General features: G+C 41.6%; 1 protein-coding gene across 1 annotated transcript in view; it reads left to right on the forward strand.

Moving 5' to 3' along the window:
* Nucleotides 1–12,884, forward strand: part of TSHR (thyroid stimulating hormone receptor) — a 113,489-nt gene extending 100,605 nt beyond the window's left edge. Inside the window, exons 8-9 of the mRNA XM_019646220.1 lie at nucleotides 7,370–7,558; nucleotides 9,584–12,884. Of these exons, the coding sequence (XP_019501765.1) occupies nucleotides 7,370–7,558; nucleotides 9,584–10,997 (1,603 nt within the window). The 3' untranslated portion in view covers nucleotides 10,998–12,884. The remainder of the gene's footprint in view (nucleotides 1–7,369; nucleotides 7,559–9,583) is intronic.
* The last annotated feature ends 9,959 nt before the right edge of the window (nucleotides 12,885–22,843 follow it).

Genomic DNA, 22,843 nt, shown 5'->3' on the forward strand with positions numbered 1-22,843 from the left:
AAAAAAAAAAAAAAAAAAGAACTTTTACCAAAGCAATTAGTCACCTGAGATAAATTTGAAACGAGATGTAATCCCTATAACTATAACAATGGAATAGCTAATATTTATTGAGAACACACTGTGAGTTACTGTTCAACAAACCCAAGATGAGGAAACTGGGGCACAAAAAGGTAAAGCGACTGATAGTAAGTGCTGAAGCTGGGGTTCAAATCCAGCTAGTCTGAATTTAATGCGAGGGAGGTTGGAGGGCTGGGTGAAAAAGGTGACGGGATTAAGAAGGGATTAATTGGCAGTTACAAAATAGGCATGGGGATGTAAAGTACAGCATACGGAGTATAGTCAATAATATTGTAATTACTATGTATAGTGCCAGGTGGGTACTAGACTCACTTCATAAGTTATAGAAATGTGTAACTACTATGCTGTACACCTGAAGCTAATATAATATTGAATGTCAACTGTAATTAAAAAAGAAAACAAATAATTAAAATAAACATAAAATAAAATCCATGCTCCTGAACAATATGTACGCTTCTTCAAATACGCTATAAAAAAAGAAGAGAAAACAAGAAAGTTCTCTTTAAAATGTATTTGTGTAATTGAAAAATATGTATTCAGCACCTTCTAAGCACCAGTCTTGCTTAGAAGAACAGGCCGACTCCTAGCTCTCATCAAGCTAAATAAAAATCCAAAGCCAGGCACAGAAAGACAGATACTGCATGATGTCACTTATACGTGGGATTTAAAAAGCTTGAACTCTTAGTAACAGAGTAGAATGGTGGTTGCCAGGGACTGGGAGGTGGGGGAAACAGGGAGATGCTGGTCAAGGGGTAACGTTTAGGTTACGGAGGATCAATAAGTTTGGAGGATCTAATGTATGAGTATAGTATAGTAACTATAGTTAATAATACTGTATTATATATTGGAAATGTGCTCAAAGAGTAGATCTTAAATGTTCTTATCACACACAAGAATGATATCTATGTGATGTGATGAATATGTTAATTAGCTTGATTGTAGTAATCATTTCACAATATACATACCGTATTTGCCGGCGTATAAGACGATTTTTTTGGCCCTGAAAAATATGCCTCCAAGTGGGGGGTCGTCTTATACGCCAGGTACATTTCAGATAGACTGCCCATAGTGCTTGCCCCGTGCCATAGTGGCCTCCCGATGCCCGCCCACTTCATTCCATATACCGTTCAGGCATCAGCAGCGCTGCTGGGTGTATGCTCGGCTGTTATGCGATTTTGCTGTTATGCGATTTTACCACACTCGCAAAATCGCACACAGCCGACCATACACCCAGTATGATAGCACAAAATCGCGAATCGCGATACCATACTGGGTGTATGGTCGGCTGTGTGCGATTTTGCGAGTGTGGTAAATTCGGGTTACTGTATATTTCTTTACATATGCATTGAAGATTCGTGATTTTGCGCTATCATGGTGCCTGTTAGAATGTTGAAGAGCTCGCACTTGCGCACTAATGAGGTCCCAGGAAGATGCTGATGCAAGGGTGGACCAGACTGCTATAGTGACAGGGCGGGCAAACAGGGAGCAGGGACCAATCAAATCAGGCTTTGTATACAGCCAACAGCCAACCACAATACTGCACCATTGTACAGTACAGCATAGAAAATGTCGACCAGTCAAACCCCTATCATCCCTATCATGGCACCAGCCAAAAGAAAGAAGTATGATGCAAATTTTAAGCTGAAAGTTATAAACTTTGCTAAGGAAAATAATAATTGTGCTGCTGCAAGACAATATGGAGTAACAGAAAAGATGGTTCGGGACTGGAAATCAAATGAGAAAGCATTAAAGAGTATGCCAAGGGGTAAGTGTGCATTAAGAAGAGGCACCCCACACTGGCCAGAACTCGAAAAACATGTAGCAGACATGGTGGCTCAACATCGCCAAAACGGTTATGTGGTGACACGAAATACAATACGCTTGTTTGCACTTCAGTGGGCCAAATCAAATCTGATATTGTTTTACCTTTTATTTGGTGTGTGGAAGGTGTGCGGAAGAGGGGGTAGTCTTATACGGCGAGTATATAACAAACTCTGTATTTTGAGTGGAAATGTTAGGGGGTCGTCTTATACGCCCAGTCGTCTTATACGCCGGCAAATACGTATATCAAAAATCATATTGTACACCATATATATGTATATATATACATATATATACACACACAATTTTTATTTGTCAATTATACCTTAATAAAGTTGAGAAATTTTATAATTAATTTTTTAAAATTTAGTAGAAGAGATGGAAGATATAGTCGAGGAATTCTACCAGAAGATTCAAGGGAAATAACATGAGAAATTTATAAGAAAAGATGGATATATGTCTGATGGATTCAGGAGGTTTCTTTATACTCACTAGGAATTGCAGAGAGGAAACAACGAAAATTAGAGAACTAAGTTATCCTGGAAACAATACCAAAAATTTTCCTACAGTTGCAGAAGACAGGTCTCCAGAGTGAAGGCCCCTTCACCCCTAGTGGCCAGGATAATAAATGGAAAAGATGCATAACAAGGCACGCCTTTATGGAATCTCACTCCAGGGACAAAGAGAAGGCCATATAATCATTTCACAATATTCACATGTATCAAAATCACCACATTGTATACCTTAAACTCAATACGTTATATAAACTCAATACAATTATACCTCAATAAAGCTGGAAAAGAAAGAGAAGGCCTTAAAAGTTACCAGAGAGTAGACACAAGTCAATGACCAAAGGACAAAAACCTGAATCACTCATTCTTCCAAAAGCAACACTGGGTATTAGAATTCAATGAAGCATTTAGACTTCTGGAAAAACATGATGTACAATGTAAAGTTAATAGCCAGGTAAAGCATCAGGTGATAGGAAAAAGAGGTCATTCTTACACTTGCAAGGACTCAGAAAATACATCTCTCATACAACTTTTCTAAGACAATGTGTTTCAGTGACTTGAGGGAGAAAATCGAGAAAGAAGACAACACAGGCTTCATAAAGAGACTCCCACTTGGAGAGAAGGGAGAAACTCTTCTAAGAAGAGTCAACTTCAATCTGTAGACATTGGAGGAACCATGGGTTTCAAACTGGGGAGCAGTATGATGAGATCCAAGTTTTACAAAGAACATTCTGTCCTAAATCTGAAGGTGGGATTAGGAGAGTTTCTGGGAGACCAGTCAGGAAGTTTTTGCAAAACTCAGGTGAAATGTAATTCAGACCTAAACTAAGGTGGTATAATGAGAACCATGAGGCTGTAGACGCAGAAACAGCTCAGCTGACATCTGATCGGGGGGTTAGCCTAATTGCAATTTGCCATAAATATTTATGGCAAGAGCAAGAGTTATGAGGATAAAAGCCCCGGAGAGGTGGACAAAATTCAAGAAATAAAGAAATAACGAGTAGGCTTGGAGGGAAGAATCATTCCATTGGAATATTTTGAGCAGAGAGACAGTGCTACATCCATTGGGAAGTATACAGAGGCTCCTACGTTCCTTTCTGATGACACCCAGACTATCTGATTAAAACTACAGATCTCTGCAAGGGAGGTTAAATCCAAAAAAATGGGATAAAAGCAATTGTTCCATGTACTGGATTCTGTAAATGCCGCAGTAGCATAAGTAGAGCTGCCTGCGTCAGGAGAGAGCCGCACTTCACCAGCACTTCAGGAGCAGCAGGCTTAATGGGTACTTAGAGCTACATCAAGTGGATCGTGCCAGTGGGTAGTTAGATGGCTCCAGATACATTCTAATTTGGGCTGTAATTGGCCTTAGGCCCCTGAGACGAGGCTGGAGAGGAAGGGCCAGATCTGTAGGACATTGAAGGGCACAGTAAGAAGACTAGATGTTATTCATGGTACATTGGGAAGTCACTGCAAGGTTTTGAGCAGGAGAGTGACCTTACTCAACCCTTGTTTTATGACTATTCTGGCTGCTGTGTGGACAACAGATTGGAAGAGATTAAGGGTGGATCAGGAAGCTACTGCAGCAAAAGATGTCCTTAGCTTGAAGTAGAGAACTTACACTGGAGATGCAAATACATAGATTCAGGAGTCTTTTGGATTTCAAATCCACAGGGCTTTTGCTAGATTAAGTGGAGGAGGAGCAGGCTGAGGTGGGGGTGAGGAGATCAAAAACTCAATTGGGGATGGACCTGTTAAATTAGAGATGTGTGGGGCATGCAGGTGAAGATGTCAAACAAGCAATTGGATATAAAAGTCAAGACCTGGGATGGAGCTGTATTTTCTGGGTTCCTTGCTTCTTACTTGAGCTCAGTAAACTCCAAATTGAGGCAAGGAGAGGATTAACATCCATTGAACCCATATTATATGCCAAAGACCCGTGATGTTACAGGTGTTTCTGTCACAAGGTTTAGACACATTTTTCAGCACCTGCTTTCTCCATGCCTGCGCTGGGGCCCAACTAGAGGCCAGCTGGGGTGTACTCATTGCAGACACTCAGACGAACCATAGAACTAATTCTCCCTCCGAGATTCCAAAATGAGTCCCTGAAGGGTTAATGCACCTGGGTCTGTGTTCAAAGACTCCAGAGCTCTGAAGGTGAGGGGTAGAGAAAAGCTTCTAGGACACTGATCCTAAGAACTCTAAACCCAGGTTATAGTTAGGGCTCCCTCCTTGTTTCTTTGTCTTACCTTTAGTGTCCACCTGCTTCATAAAAATGCTGAGAATTGAGATGAGGTACTGAATTACCTAGAGAGCATCATAAATAATGCAGTTCCCTGGGCCCCACCATCAGAGATTATAATTCAGTTGGCCTGGGGTGTGGCTCAGGAATTGCATGTTTTCACCAGATAGCTTCCTCAATGATATCTCCACCATTAGATCACTATGGCAGTTTTTAAATTAGTCACCGAATTCCTTGATATTCCTCCTGTTGAGAGGTGGGTTTGTGTCCCCTGCCCTTGAATCTACCAGCTCTCCTGAAACGCTCTCTCTCCAGATGCTTCGTCTCAGGATGCTCCCACCCAGAACCTGGCTGCCATAATGGGAGAAACCCAAGCCACATAGAGAGGCCACATCATTCGTCCCAGCTGAGCTCAGCTTTGAATCATCTCAGTCCTGGCACCAGGCATGAAAGGGAAGGAACCTGCAGATAATCCAGCCCCCAGCCTTCACATCTTCCCAGCTGAGCCCCAGACATCACAGAGCAGAGACAAGCCATCCTCACCAGGCCCTGCTCAACATCCTGACCCACAAAAGCTATGCTTATAATGAAAAAGTTGTTGTTTGATGCCACTTAGTTTTGGGACGTTTTGTCACACTGTAATTGGAATGGTTACTAACATGTTTTCCCAAGAAATATCTATTAAAATGCAAACACCTTACCTTGAAGGACAAACTCAGATGAACACACACAATCAGTGTACCTAACACTGACATGAAAGCGTCACGGGATAAAAAGACACATAAGTTGCTTCCAAAAAACTGGAGGCAGAAAGACAGCCATACCTCGAAGACAGCATGGCTAAAAGAGAAAGACATGCCTCAAAGGACAGATGAGGCAGGAGAGCAAAGTTCAGCTTCATTTACTTCATGATTGCGCTTAACATCCGTCAGCTCTCTCACTAACTGCAAAGTTGTTTATTTATGCCAGTTTCCCACAGGTACTTGCTTAATGTTAAAAATAACCTGGGAATCATACAGTAACAAGCACCAAGGGTGATTCTTACCACCAGTTAAGTTTGGAAAATGCTGAATTATACAATTTTTAAATTGAATACAAAACAAAATAGCAAACGTGGCACCCCTCCCTGAGAATTACAGTTCTGTGGTGAGAATGAGGTTAATAAGCAAGCTTCGTGTTTATAAAAATTGAGTAGCAAGTTTTAGCAGCCTTAAACCTAAGAATGTAAATCCCAGCTAAGCCCAATTACAATGGTGATGAAGAAAAAGTTGCAAATACTGGAATTTGCTCACTAATCAGACACTATTAATTATATTAACTATTTTAAATATTTTAATTGTAAAATTAAATTATATATTAAATTTTTAATTGTGAAAAAATTATAAAATGCATAAAAATGTAAGGACTATTTAGCAAATATTTTAATTGATAAAATATAAAATGAGAGATATTATGTTAAATATGCATGATCTTATTCAAGCTATTATTCAATGCAATTAAAAATGATGGGAAAAAAAATGATGGAGGGCCGGCCAAGCGGCTCAGTTGGTTAAGAGCGCGAGCTCTGAGCAACTGCGTTGCCGGTTCTATTCCCACATGGGCTAGTGAGCTGTGCCCAAGCTAAGCTGCCCTAAGCTGCCAGCAGTTGGCAGGGGGGCCCAGCTGATGAGAGCACGTGCTTCTAACAACAAGGCTGCTGGTTAGACTCCCACATGGGATGGTGGGCTATGCCCGCCCTCAACTAAGATTGAACATGGTACCTTGAGTTGAGTGGCCGCGAACTGCCTACCGGCAGCCGGATGGCAACTGGACTTGGATCTGAGCTAGCTGCGCCCTCCACAACTAAGATTGAAGGACAACAACTTAGCTGTTCCCCTTCCCAAATTCCCCAATGAAATCTTAAAAAAAAAAAATGATGGAGCAAGATATATAACCTGGACTCTCTGGGACTGAGAAAAGAACTAGAAATGTCACACTAAAAGTCTTGAATTAACTAACTCGTAACTTTAGTAACTAATAGTAATGTCTACATTGCCCCCAGCCTCACCACTTTCCCCACTGTTTTCAGAAATGAACTGAATCTCATTTGAGACTATGAATGTGAATACTGGAGTTTTCCTTCCAGGAACACATTTACAGTCTTCTAAAGAAACTGTAGGGAGGCTGTTCTGAGTCATGAATTCACCATAGAACTGGTATGACTCCCAATGCATCATTCAGAGAAGACTTCGTGATACTGGTATTGATCCATATCAGTGAGCAGTTTATTAATCCCAAAACCCTTGTCCTCACCGAGAATGAGTGCAATTTCTCTTTGAGCCTATTTCTCTGGCTTCTTGAAACTCTTTAATAGTTATATGGTGTGGCTTTTCAGAGTAGAACGGATATCTGTTTCTGACTCCAAGAGTTTGTATGTATTGCGATGGATAAAATAAAATGTCTGCTAAACTATTATTTGTATTGATGGATCCTGGAGCGCCAAGCAATAAAAATGGGAGTCCCTCATAACCTATCAATTTAGAAGCCTAATAGAAATCCACATAGCCACCCTTCCTTAGACGAGTGGCTGTATATAAAGAACTCAGAGTGCATATTCAAGAGCAGCAAGGAGCATAAGTCTATCTGTTAATCTCAGGCCTGTTTGACTTTCTGGCCAAGAGCTAGGATGATCTGGCTGCTTTCCACCTCTCTGCATCACCTGCTCTCTCCCTCCCAGGGACGTCTCTCATACCAGCGTTACCGCCCTGCCGCCCAAAGGCCTGGAGCACCTGAGGGAACTGATAGCAAGAAACACATGGACTCTAAAGAAACTGCCACTTTCTCCAAGTTTCCTTCACCTCACACGGGCTGACCTCTCTTATCCGAGCCACTGCTGTGCTTTTAAGAGTCAGAAGAAAATCGGAGGGTAAGTGGCAGGTGTCTGGAATAAGGAACAAAAGGCCTTGGTGGGATTTCTGGGTTTGGGAAAGAAGTTTTGTGGTTTGAAAAACAGGTAGAAAGAATTGGAAGCATCCATAAGAAACACGAAATCCATGGTTACAATGACTCTGCAGGCTCAGCGTGGTTGCAGATGAGAAATAGGCCAAAGTCAGTGGATCACAGCAAGGAAGGAAGGAGACTAGGAGGTGACATAGGAGAGTCAGGAATGACCATGTCATTATAGAATTTTCTAGAGATTACACTACATGGTTTCTGGGCTCGAGGTCAACACATTAGATGCCACAACTGTGAGGACTAACTCAGAAACACAAGCAATTGGGTGACCTGGTCAATTCAGGCTTTGCACATGTCACTTACTGGTGACATGTTATGTGGGCTTTGGAGTCAGCTGGGTTTGTACCCCATGTGGGACACGTCCTAGTTCTGTTAGCCCAGCCTCCTTCCTGAACCTCCCTTGACCTCTGTGAATGGAAATCATAATGCTATCATCCATAGAGGTTTTAAGAAAATTCAATGAGAAACCAAATAGAAAAGCCCTATCACAATGACCTGGGATATCATAAGCTGTCAATGTTATTACTTTATGATTAAGCTGCTTGCGGGGCTGCAAAAGAGAGATGGCCTTCTTTTCCTCTCTGTGCTGTCTCTGAATCTTTTCTTCACCCACGCTTTTACTCTGCATTATTTCCCCCTTTGTGTCTCATGCAATCCCATTCTCCTAAAGCCACCTTCATTTGTCACTTATTCACTCTCTCTCAGTGTCTATATAATATATACTGGCTGACTGTCTGCACTCATACTTGTAGTCAGAAATAAATTGGGATCTAGCAGTGGGGGCAGGAGCAAACAAGAAGTTGGAAGAGCTGTGCCAGGAAGGCAAATACGAGCATCACACCTACAGAAAACTAGGAGTGGGCTCCGGAGAGGGTGATAGCAGGCTCTATACTGACGCCATGTGGCCCAGAGCAGGAAAGGAGCAGGAACGGGTGGGAGGCTTCAAGGGTCGAGTCCAGATTTCTCATTAATCTCCAAACAGGTTGGAATAGGCAGTCCATTGGGCATTTTAACCAGAGCCCAATAGATGAGTCAACATCTGCTCGGCAGCTGCAGCAAGCTAAATAATCCCTTTTGATGTCAGGCAGATAGGCTAGCAAAACACTAAATTTTCCATGAACATGCCTGCATGATAATATCCATTTATTCATTTGTTCAAAAAATATTTATTGAGCACCTACTATGTGCCTGGCACTGTCTTATCCACAGCAATGAACGGGACAGACAAGAGCCCTCTTGCATTTTGTTTACGTTCTACTAGGGGTAGTCTGAAAATAAACACGCAAACAAATAAAAAGATATCAGATAGTGCTATGAAGGAAATACACACAAAGGATAGGATAATTTATTTGAGGCTATCCCCTCTGAGAGAGGAACATTTGAATTAACTGAATGAGTAGAAGCAGTCATGAATTTTTCAGGCAAAAGGAATGTGGGGTTTTAAAGCTCTGAAGAGGAATGATAACAATAACCAACACATATATGGCATTAGTAATGTTCCAGGTGCTGTGTAAGAGCTTAAAAAAGATAAACTTGCCTAATCCTTTAATAACCCTATGTCAAATAGATACTTTCATGATACCGTCCTTAAAATGGGATAAACCAAGGTTCACAGACCTGCCCAAGGTGAAACAGTTAGTACATAGCAGAGCCAGGTCCTAACCTAGGCAGACCGGCTCCAGCATTCACGCTTTTTTTTTTCTCACTATTGTTCTGGAACTGGTTGCAGATGAGAACGAAATAAGGGCCCATGTCACCGGGCCGCAGTGGGGAGGAGAGGGTGACAGGAACTAACGTAGGAGGGGCGGGCCTGACCAGGTCATGTATCTTGTAGAATCACGTAGATCATATTAAGTATTCTGCATGTTTCACTAAGTGTTGTGGGGACCATTCGCGGGTTTTCAGCAAGGGGTGACTTATTTCTGTTGCCTTGCAGACTCTTCGAGTCCTTCATGTGCAATGAAAGCAGTGTTCGGAGTCTGCGTCAGAGAAAATCTGTGAACGCTGAGAATGGTCCCTTCTACCAGGAATATGAAGCGGACCTGGGTGACCCCAGTGCTGAGTACAAGGAAAACTCCAAGTTCCAGGATACCAACAGCAACTCTCACTACTACGTCTTCTTTGAAGAGCAAGAAGATGAGATCATTGGTTTCGGCCAGGAGCTCAAAAACCCCCAAGAAGAGACCCACCAGACCTTCGATAGCCATTATGACTACACTGTGTGTGGGGGCAATGAAGTTATGGTGTGTAGCCCCAAGTCCGACGAGTTCAACCCCTGTGAAGATATCATGGGCTACAGGTTCCTGAGAATCGTGGTGTGGTTTGTGAGCCTGCTGGCCCTCCTGGGTAACGTCTTTGTCCTGCTCATCTTGCTCACCAGCCACTACAGGCTGACCGTCCCACGCTTCCTCATGTGCAACTTGGCCTTCGCGGATTTCTGCATGGGGATGTACCTGCTGCTCATCGCCTCCGTCGACCTCTACACGCAGTCTGAGTACTACAACCACGCCATCGACTGGCAGACAGGCCCTGGCTGCAACACAGCAGGCTTCTTCACCGTCTTTGCCAGTGAGCTGTCGGTGTACACGCTGACGGTCATCACGCTGGAGCGCTGGTACGCCATCACCTTCGCCATGCGCCTGGACCGGAAAATCCGCCTCAGGCACGCGTACGCCATCATGGTCGGCGGCTGGGTTTGCTGCTTCCTGCTCGCCCTGCTCCCTTTGCTGGGAATAAGCAGCTATGCCAAGGTCAGCATCTGCCTGCCCATGGACACCGAGACCCCTCTGGCTCTGGCATATATTACCCTCGTTCTGCTGCTCAACATAGTCGCCTTCATCATTGTCTGCTTCTGTTACGTGAAGATCTACATCACGGTCCACAATCCCCAGTACAACCCAGGGGACAAAGACACCAAAATTGCCAAAAGAATGGCTGTGTTGATCTTCACCGACTTCATGTGCATGGCCCCAATCTCCTTTTATGCTCTGTCGGCACTTATGAACAAGCCTCTTATCACCGTTACCAACTCCAAAATCCTGCTGGTTCTCTTCTATCCACTTAACTCCTGTGCCAATCCATTTCTCTATGCTATTTTCACCACGGCCTTCCAGAGGGATGTATTTATCCTGCTCAGCAAGTTTGGCATCTGTAAACGCCAGGCTCAGGCATACCGAGGCCAAAGGGTTTCTACAAAGAACAGCACTGGTATTCAGGTCCAAGAGGTTACCCAGGACCTGAGGCAAAATCTCCCCTACATGCAGGATGTCTATGAACTGCTTGAAAACTCCCATCTAACCCGAAATAAGCATGGCCAAGCCTCAAAAGAGTATAAGCAAACAGCTTTGTAAGCTGACCCTACACTACTCACAGTGGTAGGGGGACTGATCAAAGGGTAGTTTCTTGAACATGCATTCCAACCCCATGACACACACAAGAAAGCTGATCTTGTGCAGGTGACATTTCACGAGAGAAGAGTTTATCTCTAGAAAGGGAACTAGCATTAACCTAATCATCACCCCCAAATAGGAAGAGAGGCTACCAACATGTCTGAATTCCAGGGAATATCAAAATAATTCTATACTTTCTGGAAGACTTGCTTATGCTAAGTGAAAAGATAACATTCTGTAAGATGCTCAACGAATATCCACTGAGCCATGTCAATACTGAGCTTCTTGTTTTTATATAGCATTTCAGACTAAATATTCAACAAATGGCAAATGCTATTACCTTGGTTGGCGAGCACAAGATAAAATCGGCCACATGGGTTGGCTTAGTGCAACTTGATGTTCCCCCATACAACCAAAGAGAGCTTGAGTTTCTTGAAACTGAAAAGTCAAACAGGACATCATGCAAGGAACAGCTATGATGAGGCATGAAGGAGGGGAAAAGCTTAGCTTTGAGTTGTTTTTTTTTCAGACTCTGTAGCTATTAATCATCTCTTCCCCCAAGGATCTACATGGTGTGACCCAACTGTTATGTGTTGCCCAGAAAAACTGGCAATATTTCAGCTTATGTAGCCAAACTAAGGATTGTTCTTCTTGGCTAGGCTAATAGCATAAAAGATGTGAACCTGGGAAATATTTCTGAGTAGCAAGAAGTGGTAATTACGAGCAGAGCACACTAAATCACCCATTGATGACTAAAGCAGACCGGACACCAGGTAACTGATGGACTTTGGGCAAATCACTGCGCCTCAGAAGTCTGGAGCCCAATGGCCTCTTCCAGTGTTAAAACTCTATGTACATTCCTTCCCCTTAAAACATATGTTTCCATGATAAAGAGAAAGAAAAGTATTAAGGAAGAAGAATCTGTTTTTCCTGTCTTGTAGGGCTGCCATCTCCTTCTGTTTGGAATCTAGACATATCACCCAAGGAATGTTTTGTTTCATTTTTGGTTATGATGCACCAAAAGTTCTACCGAGTGACCACATTGGGCTGGATCTGAATCACTCATGTAATAACCAGATTGATCTACACAGCTATAATGGTCAGGTCAAAACCAGATTGGTATTTATATCATAGCATAAAAAGTAACTTTGCACATTTTGGTTATCTGGAGTTACCACTTCACTATGCAGATTCACTTGAAAACATTAACTTGTCTTCAATGCAGATTCACTTGAAAACATTTAACTTGTCTTCAGCTATTGGCTTCTTTACTTAGCTGTTTCCATCCCACCATACAATACTAAAGCTATCAAGAGAAGTTCCTTCTCTCTGAAATCATCTGTTCTTTCCAACCTTGTTGATCACTAGACATAAAATTTCTATTCCCCAACATTGCTCCCTTACTTAAAATGGTCAGGATCTTTCTCTATAGGTGTACTCTCCAAGTTATCCATCAAGACAGCCCCTTAATTTCATCCCAAGCAGAGATGGTGTTTGCTTCTAGTGCTCATGAACCACACCATGACTTAAAAGCACACCATGAATTAAAAGCTTTTGTTGTTTTAAATCTGGGGAGTGCAGTTGGAGGGCCCAGTGGGCTCCCAGAGATGGTCCCCCTGACTCACCTAGAATCTGTCCATAGCCATACCCATTCCTGATTATCACTGAGACTTAGATGTCTTAACAGAAATATTATACACACCTAAAATCATGACATCCACCAGTTAACTTGTAACTAATGAAATTAAACAAATGTGTTACCTTTTGACAAGTGGTTTCTCACCTGTGACATTCTGAAATATCACATCCTGATAAATAATGTGTTTTATCTTGAGTCATTGAAATAATGTTTTGGAAATAGTCCTAGAATAGTAATTTCAACAGAATTGTTACTAAAATTTGCATTTACAGCATGAAATAAATTTTCTTCCCAGGAAATGACTGTGCTGAGTCCTAGAGTATTTGGTAATTTGAGTATTTGTAATTTGTGAGCTTCTTTTACAGTTACCATTATATGTGTTAAAACTAAAAACAAGAAAAAAAAACAATTGGCAGGTTTGCTAATAAATCCATATTAATAAATTATTGACTATCAATAACTAAAGTATAACATTGTATCTTAATTATAAATGGTGTTTATGTGAAAAAACTTATCTTGAATTATGATACATTGACAAGCAGTGATGGCTAAGGGGAAAAATATGATTGGTATTGACACTAGGAATTTAAATAGCACCCTAATGAAGATAATAAGTCTATAAGACCTGGTCAGACTCACTTTATGTGGTGGCTTTCAACCATCTGAGGATAGATCCAAGTGAGTGAGGACAAATGTCTTCAGGAAGTTACCATAAATATCACAAAATTTATGTCCTAAAGTTTATATATGTTGCTCAAAGGAGTATCTCGCAAAATACTCTCAGAGTTTCTTGACCCTCGATTTATGGATAATCATAAGCATATCAGATAAGCATATCAAAAACTGCCAATTAGAAAAAGAGTGTATATGACAGGGCAGCACCATGCGAGTGGCAATAAGGTAAAAGTGAGGGCAAAAAGATGAAAACTGGAATCATGAGAATTCAAAACAATGGTGGTTTGATAACAAATATGCTTAAGTGCTTGAAGTCTTTGAGGACAGAATGTATTTTAACATAGTAGAGTGGTTCTTATTTGTTCTGAATACCTAAAGGGACAAGAAAAACTTGTTGGTAGCAACGCGGTCTGTTTTAAAAGATACAAAATTCCATCTCAAAGTGGTGGACTGAGTGAGTCCCAGCATCTACCAACCATCTCTTTCACATTCCACTGAAATGACAGTGAAGAAGTACAAAATGGGAGGAAGCCCAAAGTACTCTGTGAGCATGAGGAGAGGCACCAACAACACGCCAAAGCCTTTGATGGCCTTCTGAAAGATAGACTTTCTATGGCCTTGAGTGGATGGGTAACTTAGGACGGGGAAGGCTGCAGCCTAGAACACATGCACAGAATAAGGCTGCAGCTGTGAAGGGATGCATTCTTCTCTGCAGAGTCCCAGGGAGACCCCAAGCCTGAAGGTCACAGGACTAAGGGGCTAATTAGGACAATCAATTGCAAGTCCGTCTCACTTGTCCCCACCCAGCCCCTTTCACTCCATTCAGTTAGAACAACTGACACAATCAGTGTTTGCTCCAGGCTGAAATCAAGAAGCTGATCCTAAAGAAAGTGAGTGATATGTGTACACAGGGCTAAATTCCTGGTCTGGAGCAGAGGGCGAGGGGCAGGAAACTCAGCCCACTTTCCTACTTCCTGCCCTCACATCATAAAATGAAGCCTGGACAATGACACAAGGGCATCCCCATCAATCAGGGAAAGATGTCTTGGGGGAAAAGATACGTGCCATCTGCTGACATTAACCATCCTTCATTCAAAAATATAAATGAACTGGGCCGGCCGAGTGGCGTGATGGTTAAGAGCTGGCTTGGGACGCCAGAGGGCCCCGGTTCAGATCCCACATATGAGGGCCAGTGACACTGCCCTCCACAGCTAAGATGCTGAACAACAGCTCAACCTGGAGCTGGGCTGCTGTGAGTCGCCGGTGACGGCGTAGGCTGCAGCCCCTGTGGCAGTGGGCTACCATGGGCTACCGTGTGTAGCCAGCAGCCAGTGTGAGCGGCCAGTAGCCGCAGTGAGCAGCTGTCCAGAAGCCGGCGACTGATGTGCCTCACCTGGGAAGAGCGCAATGATGGTGCCAACTTGGGCCAGTGAAGCAACGTCCTCCACAACTAGACACTGAAGAACAAAAGGACAGCAACTTGTCTGTTCCCCTTTCCCCAATTCCCCAGCACTGTTCCCATCCCCCAATTCCCCAATTAAAAAAAAATCTTTAAAAAAATATATATAAATGAACCACAAGAATTACCAGAAATTTTAGGAAAATGAACTGCACATCAATAATACACAAAATTGAACAAACAGAACATTTCCCCAGAAAAAAATAAAAAAAATAAAAACCAGATTGTTTGGAAACAAGAGTATTATTTTCTTCTTAATTCTAATTAATTAGTAATCAGAGAAATCTGAGAAAATACCGGGCCACAAAACAATAGCAAGCTACTATTTTTAAAAAGTAGTAATCAGAAATGAAAAGGCATTTTGGCAAATTTAAAATACAATACCAAAACATGAGCTTTAATAGAAGGACTGGGAGTTTAAGTAGAACATGCGTGAGAAATGGAAGTTTGTTTTCTAAGGTTGCAAAGTCAACCAACTGAAACAGTTAAAATTAATACTGGTTTAAAAAAAAACCAAAACATTAAGCTGGGAGCTAGTCAATGAGTTTCCTAATCATCACTACATGCATCCAAAGATATATTGTCTAAATATTGATGGTCAAAAAAACAGGTAAGTATATCACAGAATTACAGTAATAATCCCAAAGGACTAAAATCAGAGAATGGCTAAAAGTGGTTTTCTCTGGAGATTGGAATTAGGGATTGAGGGGTGCTGTGGACTGACTTCTGTCTCCCTCAAAATCACATGTTGAAGTCCTAACCTTTAATGTGACCATATTTGGAGTAGGGCTTTTATGGAGATAATTAGGTTAAATGAGGTCATAAGGGTGGGGCCCTAATCCCACAGGACTAGTGTCCTTCTAAGAGGAGGAAGAGACACGGGAGACTCTTTCTCTCTCCACACATTCACAGAGGAAAGGTCATGTGAAGACACAGCAAGGAGGAAGCCATCAGCAAGCCAGGAAGAGTGCTCGTAGCAGAAATTCAATCTGCCAGCACCTCAGTCTTGGACTTCCACCCTCCACAAATCTGAGAAAATGAATGTCTGTTATTTAAACCACCCAGGCTGTCGTATATTGTTATGGCAGCCCAGGCAGACTAATATAGATGGCAACTTTTCAAATGGTGCTCTTTTGTGCTTCTGATTTTTTTAAATCATGTGCATACTTTTTTTAAAACATTTGAATGGAAATTATTATAATATTAGGCTTTAAGACAATTAACAATTAAAAATGGGGCATTGAAAGAAAGGTGCAGAATGGCTCATTTCACCTGAAAGTTGGCTTTTATGCCTCTAGAGTTATAAGAGAGGGAGGCAGATATCACATTGCAGGTGACTTTAACAATAATTTAGCCATCATGAAATTTAGATTTTTGGAATGTAATAAATCTAAGCCAGTGGTTTTCAACGTGCTTACTTTGCAACATCTGGTAAGGTAAACACAAAGAAAGTAAAACCCCTTTATAATTTATTCTATTGGACAGCCTAATCATATTAAATCAGAATTTTTATTTCTCATATATGCATTGCTGTAGGTTGCATAGGGAAATTAAGCAACTAATTGTTATCTGTCATACACATATAGTAAGTAAAAAGTAAAGCTTTGAACAAAGGAGGGAAACCAAGATTGTGTAAACAACTTCAATTCCATCACCTATTTAGTATAATTTTGGAGTCTGTTTTGGGAATTTGAGAATATGTGGGAATATTCTGTTTCCTTTACTGAAGTATTTTACATGGAGAAATATTAGGAAAATGATTGGCAACTGCTATTTGGTAGCACACAATAAAAGGTTTAATTGTATCTCAGTCCTGTGCCTTCCGGTCTCAAAAAACCACAATATGGTTCCTTGTAAACCATTTTGGGGGATTAGAGTCACAACATACTATAGAAATAGTTCAGTCATATGGAAACCGTGCAATAAAGTATTAATAATTCACCATAATGGGATTTCAACAAAGGATTCTAATCATTAAGAAATTTATAATAAAAAACGGCACAGGGCCGGCCGAGTGGTGCATTGGTTAAGAGCTGGCTTGGGACGCCAGAGGGCCCCGGTTCAGATCCCATATATAAGGGCCAGTGACACTGCCCTCTACAACTAAGATGCTGAACAACAGCTCAACCTGGAGCTGGGCTGCCGTGAGTCGCCGGCAATGGCGTAGGCTGCAGCCCCTGCTGCAGTGGGTTGCCATGGGCTACCGTGTGTAGCCAGCAGCCGCCGTGAGCGGCCGTCCAGAAGCCGGCGACTGATCTGCCTCGCCCGGGAAGAGCGCAATGATGGTGCCAACTTGGGCCAGTGAAGCAACGTCCTCCACAACTAGACAAGACCAAAAGGACAGCAACTTGTCTGTTCCCCTTCCCCAATTCCCCAGCACTGTTCCCATCCCCCAATTCCCCAATAAAAATCTTAAAAAAAAAAAACAACAAATCTGCCCATTAGATGGGAAATATTTTGACAAAAGTCTACTTATAACTTATTCCTGTGACTCAGTTTTCTTTCTCCACAGGCATCATAAGGACTAATTCCAAAGGGAGTTACAAAAAAGTATGAAAGAGCCTCAATTCCTTCAGAGGATTTTCAAGTTTCTCAACAAGGGCCATATTAAATATATGAGGTAAACGTTTGAGAAAAGCTAATACAGTATTATCTCTGTTTCTTTTTACTAAATCCCAGGCTTAAATTTTATTACATTCCACCTCAGTTCCCCAGACTGTATGTAGAAAAGGCTTCTGAAATGATAGTGGACAAATCTAGATATTGTCAACCTAGACAGTGGCAATGATTTGTGGATCTGTGGGAATATGGGCTCATAGGATTTATTGTTAATAACAAATAGAACCATTTCACTCTATTTGCTCTCAGATAGTTCTATAATTTCTCAAAATGTTCCTTAAGCACTCTGACAGAAGAACTAGGGGAAGTATTAATAATTTCAACAAATGTTGGAGAAATAAGATACCCTGACCAAGTGGTGCCACTGTTCACGCGACGAGGAGATGCCTGACATCATACTGTTTTCACCATCTGTAGGCCAACTCTGGAGGAAGGGAAAAAGTGAGCACACACCTCTGGCACTCATAAGTCTTCCCAGACAGCCAAGTTGCTACCTGATTTCATTTTAATTAGTGCAGTTGTGCCACTAGTGCGAGCAGTAGTTGGAGGAAGTTAAAATATTTTCTTCTGGCTCTTTGGATGTCAGAAACATGGTGGCTATCTGTCATCATATATCAAAATTAACTCAAAATGAATCAAAGACCTAAACATAAGACCTGAAACAATAGATTGCATAGAAGGCATAGGTACTAAACTTGTGGACCTTGGGTTCAGAGAGGACCCCAAAGGCAAGGGAAATAAAAGCAAAAATAAATGAATGGGACTATATCAAACTAAAAAGCTTCTGCACAGCAAAAGAAACCATCAACAAAACAAAGAGGTAACCAACTGAATGGGAGAAGATATTTGCAAACAATACCTCTGATAAGGGGCTAATATCCAAAATATATAAACAACTCATACAACTCAACAACAAAAAAACCCAATCCAATTAAAAAATGGGCAGAGGGCCAGCCGAGTGGTGCATTGGTTAAGCGTTGGCTTGGGACACCAGCTCTGAGCAACAGGGCCCCGGTTCGGATCTCACATGAGGGGCAGCGACACTGCGCCCTCTACAGCTAAGATGGTGAACAACAACTCGACCTTGAGCTGGGCTGCTGTGAGTGGCCGGCGACGGTGTAGGCTGCAGTGGACTGCCGTGAGCTACCGTGAGTGGCCGGCAGCCGGCGTGAACTGCCAAGAGCCACCGCGAACGGCATCCAATGGCCAGCGAATGACTGCCTCACCTGGGAAGGGCACAATGATCATGATACCAACATGGGCCATTGAAGCGATGTCCTCCACAAGTAGACTGAAGAACAAAAGGACAGCAGCTTGTCTGTTCCCCACCCCAACTCCCCAACGCTGTTTCCCTCCCCCAATTCCCCAATAAAATCTTAAAAAAAAAAAAATGGGCAGAGGACCTGAAACAGACACTTCTCCCAAGAAGACATACGAATGGCCAACAGATGTATGAAAAAATGCTCAACTTTACTAGCTAGAATAAAATTACCATATGACCCAGCAATCCCTCTTCTGGGTAGCTAACCAAAAAAATCTAAAAACATTTATCAGTAAAGATATATGTAGCCCTATGTTCATTGTAGCATTATTCACGATGGCCAAGACATGGAAACAACTAAAGAATCCTTTGATAGATGACTGAATAAAGAAAAAGCAATATATATACACAATGGAATATTACTTGGCCATAAAAAAGATGAAATAGTGCCATTTGTGACAACATGGATGAGTCTTGAGATTATCATGCTAAGCAAAATAAGACAGAAAAAAATTGAGAACCATATGTGGCATACAAGTATAAAACCGAAAGCAACAAACAAACAAGACAAACAAAGAAACAAAAACTTACAGACAAAGACAACAGTTTAATGGTTACCAGAGAGGAAGTGGGGAGGAAGGCTGGTAGAAGAGGGTAAAGGGAATGAAATACATGGTGATGGAAGGCGATCTGACTCTGGGTGGTGAACACACTGTGATATATAGATGATGTATTACAGAATTATACAATTGACACTTATATAATTTTACTAACTAATGTCAACCCAATGAATTTAATTAAAATGTTTCAAAAATATACTTTTTCTTTTGCTTCTTTGACTCTCCCACCCATGTGGTACCCATGAGTTCTCTCCAAAGCCATTCACCCTGCAGCCACGCTCTGCCATACTTGATCTGTCTGGAAGACCCTCAACCTACAACAACCCTTTCATCCTCTCCGCTACCCTCTTCCCCCACCATTCATGCTATTCTATCCCTCTCTGAGTCCTAAAAATAACATCTTTGCCTCTCATGCCACCATTAAAAAGGGTAAAGGAACCAGTGGTGGTTGATACTGCATCTAGGATATAGCTGAAAACTTTTCAAGAATCATCTTCATAGGCTTGCAAAGAAAACAGGGAGAAGGTGCAGTAAGAATGATTGAATGGTTCGGGAGTAGAAATGGTAATTATGTATAATGAGAAGGAAACCTATGGCTGGTGCTTCTTATCATGTGTCCCAGTTAGCTGAAAAGGAAACGCAGAGGCTAATAATTTCATACTTATATGGATGCCTCTTAGAGCAATTGCTCAGTATTGGCCACCGTTGCCAGAGGAAAATTCTTTAACTTTTGATACATTAATAACAACTACAACAAAGTCATTGGTTGGAAGGAATGTCCCGAAGCACCCAATCCACCTACTTGCTTTAAAGTTTTGTTGAATGAGCCTTCTCAAATATGCCTAAAGCAATCCTCAGCTTTGTCTTACACAAAGCACTCTTATGTACTAAGAGATGTCCTCATTTAAATGATAATTAATTGAAAGACAAAGCTCAACTTGTTCATTTATTCAAAGTCTTAGTTTAGGGAGACACCAACAGGCTGGAATATCAGGTTATCTAATGTGGGTCTTAATTCCAGAGAGATGTTTAGAAACTTCTTTTGAAAAATCTCAGCTAGAACTTGATAACTGTTAAAAAAATTACAAAGCCACCTGACAGCTGTCAAGTTTTAAATGGAAACTTGGGAGTTGACACCCCTGATTCATTTTCTAGTAGCCTTTACTTCTTCTGATTGTGCTTGACGTGCATTAACTAAGACGGAAGGGGAGGACAAAGCAAAGAAATTGGTATTGGCATTAACATATAGAAATATTTTTCAAGGGAAGAATTATCATCGACTTTATTGATAATAAAATTACTGGTAAATAAGGCTAATGATGATAGCTCTGTGGTCAGTGAAATGATATCAAATGCTTCTGTTATAGGAAAATTTAATAAAGAGGAAAATTAGGCATCAGCTCAGCTTCTTTAAGTGTCATACAATTTATCACAAAAGAAAAAAGTCCTTGTAAGCTCTAAGGTGGCAAACAAAATTGCAATTAAAGATCACAATTCTAGGTAGTTATTCTAACTAAATGAGAGTATTTTTTATGTTCTCTCTCTGTATTATAAACCTTGTATAATTACAATGATGCCTCTTTTCTAGTAAATGGGAGTATAGATTTTCCTCTCTGAGTAATAAATTATAAAGTTCCATACTTTGGATTCTCCTTCTCTATTGATACCCTGATCTGTACAGAAACATGACACTGTTTTTATCATGTTAAGAAAAAAAAATATCTTCTTGACTCCACTTCTCCCCCATTATTTCTTGGGTCCCTTTGTCACAAACTAGAAGAGTTGCCTTTACTCACTGCTGTAAATAGCTTCCCTCCCATTCTCTGTTAAACACACTCTGACTAGATTTTCCACCCCACAGCTCCACGAAAACCGATCTTGTTAAGGTCACCATGAGTCCATGTGGCTAAATCCAATGATGGATTTTCAGTCATCTTACTTGATCTATCAGCAGCACTTGAAACATTGTTGCTCCTCATTGAGAACCTTTCTTCCCTTTGCTTCAAGGGGAAGCACCACGCTATCCTGGTTCCCACTTACCTCACTGACGGCTCCTCTCCAGTGGCCTTTGCTGCTTTCTCTCTTTGTATCAGTCTCTTAATGATGTGATACCCTGGGACTCAGCCCTTGGTTCTTTTGCCTTTTCTGTCAACATATTCTCTAGGTGATCTCATGCAGTCACAAGGGTTTGACTACTGTCTCTTTGTGATGATTCCCAAAAGTATGCCCCCAGACCAGACCTTTCTCCAAGCTCCAAACTTGTGCATCCATCTGCCGCCTCACCATCTCCACTTTGATGCCTAAAAGACATCTCAAAGTCAACATGTCCAAAGCTAAACTCCTGATTTTCTACCCCAAATCCACTTCGCTTACAGCCATCCCCATCTCAGTTGATGGCAATTCATACTTCAAGGTACTGAGACCAAAATCTTGAGGTCTTCCCTGATTCTTCTCTTTCTCTTACACCCCACATCCAAATCATCAGCAGGTCCTTTTGGCTTAACCTTCAAAATATATTTGGAATCTGACCACTTCTTACACCATTACAGCCATCATCTTGGTCAGGGTGATCATCATCATCTCTCTTGGGTTACTAAATGGTCTCCATTGTTCTTCCTTGTCCCCCACAGTCTATTTATGTTGACAAACTACTGCCCACTGGCCAAATTAAGCCCATTGTCAGGTTTTGTACATCCTGAGAAGTAAATGGTTAAAGAATTCAAAAGAAGAAGGACATTTTGAAGCACACAAAAATTACATGATATTCAATTGTTGATGTCCATAAGTAAAGTTTCAATGGAACACAGCCACATGCATTCATTTACGCATTGTCTATGGCTACTTTTGTGCTACAACAGCAGAGTTGAATAGTCGTGAGAGAAACAGCACAGACCAAGAGCTTAACATATTTCGTCTCTAGCCTTTCACAGAGCAATTTGCAAATCTCTGGTATTTTCTCAACAGATCGGCTAGAGTGGTCCCTTTAAAACCCAAGTCAGATCAGGTCATTCCTCTGCACAAAGTGGCTCTCCAGTTCTCTCAGTGCAAAAGCCAAAGTCCTCACAGTCGCCAGCAAGGTCCATGTGATCCGTGAGGTCCCGACTGCCTGGCTGTTTGCGTTTCCTACCACTCTCCTCCTTGTTGACTTTGTTCCTGCCATTCCTGGATCCTAACAACAGGCTCCCTAACCCCGCCCCCGGCAATGACTCGTCACTGTCTGGACTGCTTTCCCCCAGACAAGCTCTATGGATGAATCCCTCCCCTCCGTCAAGCCTTTGCACAAACGGCATCGTTTTAGTGAGTCGTGTCTTGGCCACCCTACTTGAAATTCTAACTTGTACCCTGTTGTAATTGTGATCCCCGTTATCCTGCTCTAGTTTTCATTTTTCTATTGCACTTACCAGCTACAAACATACGATATGATTTACTTATTTGTCATGTTATAGCAAACATAATAGAACATAAGCTCCACAAGGACAGACACTTTCATTTGCCTTTGTTCACTGATATATCCCAAGAGCCTAGAATAATTCC

The sequence above is a fragment of the Hipposideros armiger genome, unplaced genomic scaffold, assembly GCF_001890085.2.
Source record: "Hipposideros armiger isolate ML-2016 unplaced genomic scaffold, ASM189008v1 scaffold_99, whole genome shotgun sequence".
Classification (NCBI taxonomy): Eukaryota; Metazoa; Chordata; class Mammalia; order Chiroptera; family Hipposideridae; genus Hipposideros; species Hipposideros armiger.